This window comes from Podarcis liolepis (assembly GCF_965112155.1).
Source record: "Podarcis liolepis genome assembly, chromosome: 5".
Classification (NCBI taxonomy): Eukaryota; Metazoa; Chordata; class Lepidosauria; order Squamata; family Lacertidae; genus Podarcis; species Podarcis liolepis.
In genome coordinates this window covers 94104066-94116323 of record NC_139556.1, presented here as the reverse complement: position 1 = coordinate 94116323, position 12258 = coordinate 94104066, and the positions used below count along the sequence as shown (strand labels likewise).

Sequence of the window (12258 nt, the reverse complement as noted above, 5' to 3'; positions counted from 1 at the left end):
AACCAATGCGCTAAAATCTGCAGAGTAAGGATGGGGAGCTGTGGCCCTCCAGGTGTTAGAATCAAAAAGTTTGAAGGGCCCTTGGATTCAAGTGAGAGGCTACTGAAGCCTCATCCCTACTGTGGAAGCGCAATGAAACACACAAAACACTGGAAAAAGCTGCCACCTTCTATTTGAACTCCTTGTTGTTGTTTTTTTTAAAAAATGGCAGGTGGATAGCAGAGTTGCTGAGCTGCAAACCTTTTTCCTTCCTCTACCTGTGCACAGACAATTTGCAGAATGCACTAAAACATGCAATTCCTCACCCTCGAATCCTTAAGCACCCATTCTTAAGCAGTGAAGACAAGACAAGTGGCATAAAAGTCAAAAGATTTATTCAATAAATATAATTTCCATAAACTTTTGTAGAACAACCTATTGACATAGCAGTACGGTCAGCACGCTATATTAAACTCTGTTTCCACAGAGGATCTAAAAATGATGGTAGAGGTGGCCACAGTGCCCGGGGTCAAGATTCCTTGGTACCTATTATTGCTCTGGTTCCCAACAGGCAATGCTGCTTTAATGTCCCTCTTGCACAGTTTCAAACAGCTAAGGTGGGGCTGCATTCGGTGCTCCTTCCAACAGCACCATGCAGGGGCCTTTTCAAACCCTGAGAGCAGTGCACCCCACCAGGCTTGTCCACAACTGAGAATCAAGAGGGCTTGCTGTGTCTTCATGAAGGAGGACCAATTTGCAGGACCTTGAATCAAGCATGTTTGATGAAGCGCAGTCTTTGGCATAGTAAGAATAATGTCTCATACCTGAAACCACCCTGGTTTTAAAAATAAAGTATTTCCCAGCTTCTTTAAAAAAACACAAGTCAGTAAATATTTAATCCTGCAGCTAAGTAACAAAATAGGCTTTCTCTGAAATGGCAATTCTTGTTGAAAATGGTGAGTACACACACAACAAGCACTATCTGTCGCACGGGATCTCATTGAAACCTAAATTCTGCCCCAAGACGGAGATTATAAGCTGTGCTTTACCCACCCCCCATTGATTTTAGTGAGACCGAATTATAGCACAATCCTATCCAAGTTCACTCTGCTACAAAAGTCCACCATGCACAGTGGAGCTAAGAGACAGGAGGTTTGAGCATGATCAACCATCCCTTTGCAGTGATTTTTCTCCAACTTGGTGGCCTCCAGCCACTGCATGTGGTACTTCAACAAGAGGACGCCAAGTGAAGGAAAGCACAGCCTGCATACTTCCTAATATGTCTCTGGGCCCTTCTCAGTCACTTATCATTCTACTGTCCATCAGCCGTTACAGAGGTTCAACGCATTTACATGACACATGGCAAAAAGGATAAAGATGGCCATAGTTGTGTCTGCCACCAAATTATTGTTGGCATTGCTCCATAATAAGCACACAGGCTCTACTTGTAGTCAGTCCTTCAACATTCCCAGGGTCCAGCGTTAGTCACATTTCTCAATGTGGGGCCCGGGTTTAACACAAGCGTCCCTCCTCAAGCCAGTCTACACTGCAGAAGTTTGGGTTTGCATTCCTTATCCCTGGGGAACCCTGGAAGTTCTGTAAGTGTTGACAAATGTGTAGTACCTGCACCCAATTGCAATCCCTGGGATTTTAGGGAGTGGAGCCACAGCAGGTTTCCGCAGCATCCTTATGACAATGGGTATGTGTTACAGGAAGCCACTATGCATCAACTTCCTAGCCCATCTAGCTCAGTAGTCTACATTGGTTGGCAGCTCTTCGGGGTTCAGTCCAAAGTGTTTCAAAGCCAGTTGACGCCAGGGCCTAAACTTAGAACCTTCTGCGTTCAAAACAAGGTCTCTACACTTGAGCTACCTGAACTCCAGCTCCTGGCTGCTTTCCCCCTGCTTTTCCTATTGGGCATTTAAGTCATTCCAGCATGATATATATAGAGATTTCAATATACAGTGGTGCCTCGCAAGACAAAATTAATTCGTTCCGCGAGTTTTTTCGTCTAGCGAATTTTTCGTCTTGCGAAGCACGGTGTCGGAAAAGTTTTGGAAAAGCTTCAAAATCGCCAAAAACCTCAAAAAAGGCTACCACACCGCGTTCTATGAGTTGCTCCTCAAAGTCAAGTCGCAACTGTATTAAGGGTGTTAAGAAAAAGGAAACAAACTTGCAAAAAACGCAAGACGTTTCCGTCATGCAAAGCAAGCCCATAGGGAAATTCGTCTTGCGAAGCAGCTCAAAAACCGCAAAACCCTTTCGTCTAGTGGGTTTTTCGTCTTGCGAGGCATTCGTCTTGCGGGGCACCACTGTACAAATGTTCTACTGATTGCATGTTAGATACACTTGGAAAGTGAAGTTCACAAAGCAATCAAATTTGGAATATTAAATTTTAAAGAGAGATTCTATTCAGCCTTAAAAACTTTTGGGGGGGGGGCAGGTCAAAAGAATGTTTCAGACTACCTTCTTTCAGGGACACAGGTGGCGCTGTGGGTAAAACCTCAGCGCCTAGGACTTGCCGATCGCATGGTCGGCGGTTCGAATCCCCGCGGCGGGGTGCGCTCCCATCGTTCGGTCCCCTGGGTGCAAGTAGATAAATAGGGACCGCTTACCAGCGGGAAGGTAAACGGCGTTCCGTGTGCTGCGCTGGCTCGCCAGATGCAGCTTGTCACGCTGGCCACGTGCCCCGGAAGTGTCTGCAGACAGCGCTGGCTCCCGGCCTCTAGAGTGAGATGAGCGCACAACCCTAGAGTCTGGCAAGACTGGCCCGTACGGGCAGGGGTACCTTTACCTTTACCTTACCTTCTTTCAATGGCTGAGTAATGTTTAGCACTACAAAATGCAGCTTCACACAGGGCGATACCGGTGAAACTTTACATGGGCAGAGGCTGTGCAGGCCCACTGAAGGCAATGGGACTTTGCAGGGAGTGTTTTTGGTACGATGCCCCCTCCCGCAAATCTCCAAACATCCTTAAATATGCATAGCATGTTTTAAGCAGACAAAACTCTATAGTATTTGGAAATAAGTAGACTCCTTGGGACTCTGCAGATACCCCCAAAGTATTGCAAATAGAGCTGCATGTAGGAGATGCCTGACCCACTGAGTCCCTGAGTCCCAAGCTTATTCCTTGTCTGTTGTCATTAGGAGTTTCTTTCTCCCAGCAGCAGAACTTCTGAGGATGGCCAAGTCCCCTTTTGTGGAAAAATCTGTAAAGTCTGAACTGGTTCTAAACAAGGGGACCTAAACACCTGATTTCCATGGGCATTTAAGTCTCCTCTCCACATTGTACTCTCCAAGCCATGGGTGAAGAACTCATGGCCTGCCCCATGTTAGTGAACTACAACCGCCATCATTCCAGACCACTGGCCATTTTGTATTGGGCACGAGGGAGCTGGACGTTCCTTACGCCTGTTCTCATGATAAACAAGGCCCAATTGTCAAAGGTTACTGTGAGAGGAGGATTCTCTTCTGTCCCTGTTGAGCCAGATACATCCCAATATTTTCTGTTGAGGGTAACATTTGGGGCAGCAGCAGAAAGCTTGTCAGCAATGCCAAAATACAACAGATGCAAGTCGCAAAAAGACAGCCGCAAAACTCTTCCCAGAACCACTCCCACACCAACACCAATGTGGAGAGCAGGGAACATGCTCCACAATCAAGGTGTGGCATTTAGAAAAGGCACACCCCACTATGAATGGGGATGCCACAAACTTGGCCATGTGCAGACTGGGGTTGGAAGAAAGAACGGACTTGGCTAACTTAAAGCAACACACAGAGCTGCCCGGAAGGTGGAGGACAATCCATGTTGGCTTGTTCTGGGCACGACTGTGCCAGACAGCATGAGGCTATATGCACAATGTCACACTCTGTAAGAGAGATGGCTTTCTGAGTCACTTGAGTACCTCCAGAAGCCCCATCTAGAAATCCTAAGGAGCAAAGTCAAGGGTTTAATGCAGATGCACTTCTCCGTTGCCAACGTTTTTGCAGAGTTCCTACCGTGGTGAAGGCTTCCACAGTGATATGAATGAAGAAGGCCCTGTTCGTACATCATGCCTCTTCGCAGGGTTTCAGACTGGGAATCTTGTATGAACATTTGACTGCTGAACTGCGATTTTGCAGTTCAGATTCTTCCAGGGAATCGGCAATACGCAACGCTAATTTGACACTAGGTTTCCTTGTGTGTATTCCGTGAACTAGAGAGACTTAACAGAACTTACCCCTTACCTAAAATCAGTAAAGCAGGAAAATGGGCCCACTCTACTTTTCCTGGCTGGTCTTAACAGGTACAAATATGTTATAATTCATTAATTTCACACTTGATTCATTTTGTTCGGCCTATGGCTGAACCTAGAACTAATCAGACCAAGAAACCAAAATGCACAAACATTATTTTTTTTTAAAAAAAGATAAAATTATAAAAGCATCTGTGGTCCAATACAAAATATATTAGCTCTGCTTCCATTTGCCCCAGGTCCTGTTTATCATGCACAAAACAAATGGTACAATGAAATAAATCTTCTCTGACTTTGCTTTTTCCCCTCAGAAAGAAAATTATACCTGGGCTTGGACAGATGGACTCTTATACGCTTCCTGAATTTGTTTAAATACATGCTTCTTCTGCGCCCTTACATACACTGAGGAGGGGAGGAGAGAGAGAGGAGGGAGAAATGGGAAGTTTTGAAAAAATGAAGTCAATCACTCTTCAAATTGCGCAACTGTGGACAAAAGTATTTAAAAATCTAACTCTTCAAACACTCTTTTTTTTAAAACTTAAGTTATACACTTCAATAAATGCTTGGAGCTGGATTATTTGTCAAGCCTGATGCCTTTTCTAACCTTTTGCCTGAAAAGATGAAATGAGAAGATGAAATGAAAAACCAGGAGGGCAACAGAATGTATGAATTAGTGGTTTATGTCACTGAGAAAATGGACTGAATAAGGAGAAAAAATGGAGACAAAATCATTTATGCAAACAGCAGCTATCTGATCACAAGGGGTGTCATCCACCGGGAACGCCTGCCTTCCTTTGCGCATCTGAACTGAAATGCACGGGAGCTGTGCCAGAGTGCTGCCGGCGTCTATTGAATACCCCGCCTTTCTAAGGAAAACATGAACTTGTGGCTAAAAACACTTGCAGACATTCCTAGAAATGACAGTATCTGCAAGCAGAGGACCCAACCCAGAGGTCAATGCAATGAGATCCAAACACGGAACGGGGTTCTTTGAGGCTTGCTGCATTTTTGGAAGCAGCCACCGACGCAGTTAGTTAAGGCTGCCTTCAAAAGCAGCGTGGTGGGAAAAGCAATGACACTTCCAAAGTGGACATTTATAGGGGCACGTGGCTGGTGAGAGCAGCAACCCCACTGGTGCCTGGCAAAAGATGAAGGGTGTCATGAGCTCATCGCACTCAATGCAGTTGAGCCCCGATACGGAAGCGAAACACAATGGCCTCATTTTACGCATTGTGTTTTTTTCCCCACCACCAGGAAGATGATGCTCTTCTCAGTGTCGCTCATGACCTGTTTGGCTCAAAAAGGAAACTGCAGTGAACATGCGAGCAATTTGCACAGGGGTGGCATTTTGAAATGTGAACTCCTGCACAGGGATGATACGGGATTCATAAAAGGGCTGCCACTAAGTCTGCAGTCCCTGCAAAAACCGGGAGAATAATTAACTGCTTAAAAGTGCTCTCCTATTAAGAGGATAATATTACTAAATAAATATATGGAGGGGGGGAATGTGTACAAAAAAGCAGCCCCCTGATCATGCATGCCTGGGGAACAAAACGATTATTCATTCAACAACACTTTGCTGTGATTTTCCATGTTCAAAACTTCCAGGTAGTCTAACAAGGGTATGACAAATATTGAGTTCTCAATAGTGCTAGCAACGTCCTATCTTGATTATCTTCTTAAGATTACGGATCTCTGGACAGCAAATCAAACTACATCTTTCCTTTTAAAGTAATTCCAACATATTGTTGTTGATTGACTCGATCATGGAAAACCAAGAGTATCCATCTGAAGAATGCCAATAGGCTTCAGCTCCATTAAATGGCATTTTCAACATGGTTCATTGCAAATGATAATCTGGAACCTTCAAAATCAATATTCTTATAGTAGGACAACCCATAACTGCTTTCCAGCGACATTCAAATGAAATACAAACTATTCCGCCCAGGCTGTTTGGAATGGAACCCAGAGGAAAATCTCCTTAAATCTTCTGCAACAATTTGGGGGGAAATAAGAGACATTCCAGGACAAAAATACTTTTCTTTAAAAAAAATTGGGGGTGAGGGGTGGGTAGCAGATTTACTAAACCAGTGGTATACTACTGAATCTGTCTGTAAGCTAGCAAACTTATGGATTTCCAAAAGACACTGAGAAAAGTCTCAACATATGATTGAGTCCATTGTGGACAACGTCAAGATGCTTCGGTCGTTGGTATAGAAGGGTTCCGTAGAGCTCCATGATCTAAAGTAACAATAAGAAAGAAGTTTTGCTGACTGGAAATGTGAATTTCTGTTTGGAAAAAAGTGGGGAGGGGGATTTTAAAAGGGTTAAAAAAATAAAAGCAAACGGAAGCGAGCCAAGGGCCTATGTTTCCCCCACTGGTGTGAATAGTTTAAAAACAGGGAGGCCTTCCAGAAGTTGCTGGACTCCAACTCCCATGAGCTCCAGCCAGCACGGCCAATGACCAGGGATGATCATGGGCATCATCTGGAAGGGCCCTGGGTTTCAAATCTGGGCTTTGTAACATTTTGGATGCGATCAACAGAGATGCAGAACATTCCCCCAGAAAAATGGAGAAAAGCTTCATGTTAGAAGCACCCCTATTACTAGCTCATATGGGGCTTGTTTTCATGTAGTGGCCATGATTCGGAACCCAACTCCTGTGGAGGATTCTCAGGATTGTCTACAGGGGAATTGCTGCTTATCATGCACTAGAGGTGGCTAACCTATGGCCCCCCAGAACAATATCCACCATCCCTGACAATTGGCCACGCTTGATGGGGCCAATGAGAACTGCAAGTCAACATATGGAAGGGGCCATAGGTTAGTCACTCGTGGCATGCAGTGAAGAGCAGGATCGTCTAGCCATTGTGGAATATTTTCCTCTCATTGGAACGAGCGCGAAACCTTTGTTAAAGATGCGTATTAGTGGCATGCAATTGTGCCACATGTATTTCGGGAGAAAGGTGTAAATGAGCACAGGTACTGATTGGGAAGTTTAAAAAAAAACACACACATTCGGAACAAAAACCAAAAATAAATAATAATGGAAACATCCATCTCCATCCCAGCTATCTGAAATATCTTGAGGAAGTAGCTGTGAACATGTATCATTAATAAAACCACACGATTCAGTATTAGCACTTGAGTGACTAATGCAATGACGAACAGTTTGATTGATGGAAGACAGACGAGCAACATATTTTGGCAACTTAGAAAAGTCATGCACAAATTCTTGTTTTGAAAAATCAATGAAAGCTCAGAATAGAAATCATATTTTAATTTTAAAGCATTAAAAGAGGATTTCATGTGCTGTACCCATTTCCCCTTCACTCCAAGCATTTAACACCATTAGATGAAACAAAAGCATTCCCATTCAGAATGTCACCAGGTACTGATTTCACATTCCAGTTCTCTTATTTGACAGAATATTCAGTGCTGGTAATCATGGGTGTCACACAATGTCTTCAAGCCAATAAACCAGGTAAATTGTTAGCATGGGTAAGTCAAGAGACTTGATGGATACTGTTGGCCAAGTGGAAAAATCGTAATACTGGAAGTGGATAACTGAAATGGCTGAAACAGACGTTCTACCTATACTACCAATCATATGGAAAACAGAGCCTGAAGACGTGTGTTTCATCTGACAACAGACAATCCTGGGACAGATAACTAGAAAGTTCTCAGCTCACACCCAAAGTGTTATCAGTCATAAGCACATGGCGAGTCTACTGTCACTAAGCTTACTTATTTCACCCTGGTCCAATGACTCAGGACAGACACTGAGGCCCCCCTGCTAAGAACAGGTTCCCCATTCATTCCCAGTGCAGCAGCTGATCTGAATACATGCTCTGCAGCCTTTCATGAAAGTGAATGAGGACTTCAGGTGCCCAAGAGTTTATTCTGGGTGCACATCTCAGTGCTCCGATAGATTCGGGGAAGAAATACTGAAGACTGATACTGTCCTGTCTGTCTCAGGATCACAGTGATTTGGGCAACATCTACTCCATGTCTAGAGCACAACTGCTCTAAATCCATGATTTTAGGGAATCAACTTTTACTCTACAATTGCTGCTTTATAATCTTGACGAAGAGACGAGCTACAATTCCAAACTGTCTGAGGAACGGTGCTGTGCAATTTACAAAGTAAAACTGGGCCAGGAAAATTATTAAGTCTCTTTCAAGTGATGGTCTAAAGCAGCGGCTCCCAACTTGTGGGTCCCCGGATGTTGTTGGACTACAACTCCCATCATCCCTGAGCTCTAGCCTTGTTAGCTAGGGTTGATGGGAGTTGTAGTTCAACAACATCTGGGGACCCACAGGTTGAGAAAGGCTGATCTAAAGGGAAACCAAATTATTTCAGCAGAATTTAAAACCAAAACAGAAAATGCTGCGGGGTGCGCTGCGATGCTGCCAAGTCATGTTCTCGGATTGCTTTTTAAGATGCATGGTAAGTTCGAGAGGGTACTATTCTGTCAAATAGGAGACTTTAGTCACACCATGCTGGCCATACACTTATAGATGATGCAGAAACAAAAGCAAAAACCATCAGAATTGTTAGCCAAAGTTGAACATGAAGCAGATTATACCTACCTTTTGTGAACACCAGGCATAGCCAGAACCTTTGTGATATTGGCCTGGTTTGCATATAACACTAAACCCAACGATGGCTTAGCGAGAACAAGAAAGCTTCGCTCCACCCCCCAGTCTTGCTGCTGCTGCTACTCAGAGCTAAACCACGGCTGCACACTCTTGCCTTGCATAGGAATCTGTGCTCATGGTTTGTCTCACTTCCAGAAAACCATGAGCTGCAACAGGCAATTTTTTCCCCCTTGAGTAGCCGCTCGTGGCATGTTGGCACGTGAGCCAGATTTGCACATAACTCTAGGTCTATCCATGGTTTAGCTCCGAGTAGTACGGTGGCCGCAGGGCCGGAGAGGGAGTGAAGTGGCTATGATTTTCCAGAACGTGGTTATCAATCAGAGGTGTTAGGAGAAACTCAGCTGCAACAGGTGATTTTCTACCCCACAAATATCTCTCTGTGTTTGTGTCACGCTGTTTCCTCCCGACTACCCTAGTTTCAACAGAAGGACGAAGTTGCAGACAAATTCTGCAGATTCTAAAATTTGCTGTTTTAAAATGGTTCCAAACATAATAGTGCTCGTCAAGGATATTTATATGGGCTCTATTGGATATACTGCTTTTTTAAAATAATAAAAAATAGGTATCTACAACTGAAAGGACATTTAGCACTGATTTCTGAATGGCATGTATTGCAGATAGAAGTAGAAAAGTCCCAAAAATTAAAAAACTGTTATATTGAGCTGCTTTGGCTCCGTCAAGTTTTGCTATTCAATTGTACGTATATAAAACTCCTGTTCCATATTGTTTTAAAAGTATTTTTTAAAAAAACAAAACACTGCCAATGAACAAATAAAAGCCCCAAAATAAAATAACACCCTCCCCAAAGCGTTCCTTTTACATTTGCAGAGGAAGTTATATTTCAGGGGAGAAAATGCAACCTTTGTATAACTAGAATCAGACACTGCAATATATGACTAGTGAGCAGACAGACACTGAACAAACAAGGGATTGCACAAACCGTTTTCTAATTTGCGAACACAAGGAAGAGCTAAATCAGGGGAATAAATCAGGACAGTGATCAGATTTTGAGGAAAAGGAAATACAAGGCAAGAGAGGAGGGAGGAAATCACATTGATATATGCACACAAGAAAAGGAGAAGCCAAAAACGGAGCTTTTTTTGGACTGCGGCACACGCACAAAGCTTGGCATGAGCAGAAGCTACTCTCTTCTGCTCCCTGGCAAATGCACTCGGATCACTTGTTGGTATTGCAGAGAGCAGGGGAGCCCCGGCTCATGTGCAGCTTCATGCGTATGTCAAAGCCGCTCTAGGCACACTGCAGCTGCTGGATCGGACGACGTCGCGGGGAAAATTCAGGAAGTTTTCGGAACAAAATACCAATACAAAGGCAGCTTCCTTTCTTGCGCTCCACTGAAAGGGCTTCCAGGAGAAGCAGAAACACTGATCTTTTGAGATCCAAAAATAAAAAAGGGGGGTGGGCCCTATGAGGAGCGCCGCCTGCCTTTCCTTAGACATCTACAGCTGCCGGCTCGTCGTGCTCCAGTTTATAAGAGAACCGTCGGCAGCAAAGGCAATTGAGAGAAATTCCACACCTGTTGATTCGCGTCGGGCTGCAGCTCCCCATCATTCGCTCCAGCATTCTTCTAAGAGGCGCACATGCTGTTTCTCCATCTGAGAAGCAGCACATGGAGTCCAAGCAGTTGATACCTGCACTTGTCTCAGTAAGCTGAGGGGGTGGGGAAGACAAAGGAGAGATCAGCGTATCAGATTCCTTTTCTTATTTCCTTTCTTTGCTATTACAGGTCACAAACCTCTTTAGAGAAAAAGGGGGGGGGAAGCAACACAAATCTTAGGAGCATGAAGGCAATACGTATGAGCTAGCCTACATGCATCCTTCTTGCAGATCCTGTAAACTTATGTTGGGCAATTCAGTATAATGGAGGTGCAGCAGTGATGGGGCACCATTTAAAACAGGGGTAGGCAACCTAAGGCCCGGGGGCCAGATGCAGCCCAATCACCTTCGTTTATTTATTTATATTCAAAATATAGTCCGGCCCACCACATGGTCTGAGGAATGGTGGACCGGCCCACGGCTGAAAAAGGTTGCTGACCCCTGATTTAAAACCTGGACACCTTGCCATTAATGAGAGCACTTTCTTTTGCACTAGATCCAAAATGGGAAACCAAAACAACAACATTAGCTACGAGGTCTGGGACCCAGGATACTCACCCCTCATCCCTGACCCATGGTGCCCCACTAGCTATTTCTGCTTTCTGTTTAGGTCTCATTGGCCTAACCCAGACCATACTTTTGCCCCTGTTGTTATTTCCCCCACTTTCCAGCAGTGCCCACAAGGTCAAAAGCAGCTTTGACTCAGCAACCTACTGACAAAGTCTCATTGACCTGCTGGGTTTGAACTCAACAAGTGGGAATCACTTCTGTGGCTGCGTAAATGGAGAGAAATAAAAGGAAACGACGAGGAAACCATTTTGAATTGGCATATGCCTGACATCCTGCCCACAGCTGCTGCTGCTGCTACCGTGACAGCAGGGATGATTTTTATCGAGAAACAAACGAAGGGGCATCCGTTTTCTTATGTGGCGTCAAGGTGCTAAACCTGAGAAGGCAGGTGATTGGAGCTCCTTGGAGGAAGTGTGTGGTACAAATGCCAATGAATAAAATTATTTCCACTTGAATTGGGGAGTTTGGGGAGACAGAGCTGGGCAAAGGAGGGGAAAAAACATGTTTAAAGCAGTAACATTAACAACCACCAATAGCACAAGCAGCAGGGCATTCAAGCTGAAATGAACAACAAAAAAGTAGGCTTGTCTTATTAGTTAGTATGAAACCAGCTAGCGGAAAGAAAGGCACTGAGGACCCCCCCAAAAAAAAAACCACCCCAAATGGTTAGTGAGGGGAAAAGCAACAATTACATACACGCTTGAACATCTTAGCTGAAACCCATGTCAGAAGTGTCACAACTTTTTGTACAACTTCAAAACCACATTTCAGAAATCTCACAAACGCTGCAATTGTCAATTGAATTGAAGCTTATCGCTGGCACTTAAACAGCCATTTTCTACTGTAAGACTCATAAGCCTAAAGTCTGCACACCCCTGCCCTAAACGGCCTCGGCCCAGTATACCTGAAGGAGTGTCTCCACCCTCATTGTTCTGCCCGGACGCTGAGGTCCAGCGCAGAGGGCCTTCTGGCAGTTCCCTCATTGCGAGAAGCAAAGCTACAGGGAACCAGGCAGAGGGCCTTCTCGGTAGTGGCACCCGCCCTGTGGAACGCCCTCCCATCAGATGTCAAGGAAATAAACAACTCTCTGACTTTTAGAAGACATCTGAAGGCAGCCCTGTTTAGGGAACCTTTTAATGTTTGACGCTTTATCGTGTTTTCAATTTTCTGTTGGGAGCCACCCAGAGTGGCTGGGGA

The 12258-nt window shown here is 44.6% G+C and overlaps 1 protein-coding gene across 14 annotated transcripts in view; it reads right to left on the bottom strand.

Moving 5' to 3' along the window:
• Window positions 1-4359: 4359 nt before the first annotated feature.
• ATP11B (ATPase phospholipid transporting 11B (putative)) overlaps window positions 4360-12258 on the bottom strand; it is an 82455-nt gene continuing 74556 nt past the window's right edge. For 5 of the 14 annotated variants that reach the window (XR_014526346.1, XR_014526347.1, XR_014526348.1 and 2 more), the window contains 2 exons: window positions 10412-10545; window positions 4360-6456 (listed from right to left, as the gene is read on the bottom strand). Coding sequence is in view for 6 of the 14 variants with exons in the window: in XM_083503938.1 (XP_083360064.1) it covers window positions 6375-6456; window positions 10412-10545 (216 nt within the window). In the remaining 8 variants the exon portion in view is untranslated. Of the gene's footprint in view, window positions 6457-7474; window positions 10546-12258 lie in introns of those variants that run through there. The other 9 variants (XR_014526349.1, XM_083503942.1, XM_083503940.1 and 6 more) reach the window with 3 other exon arrangements.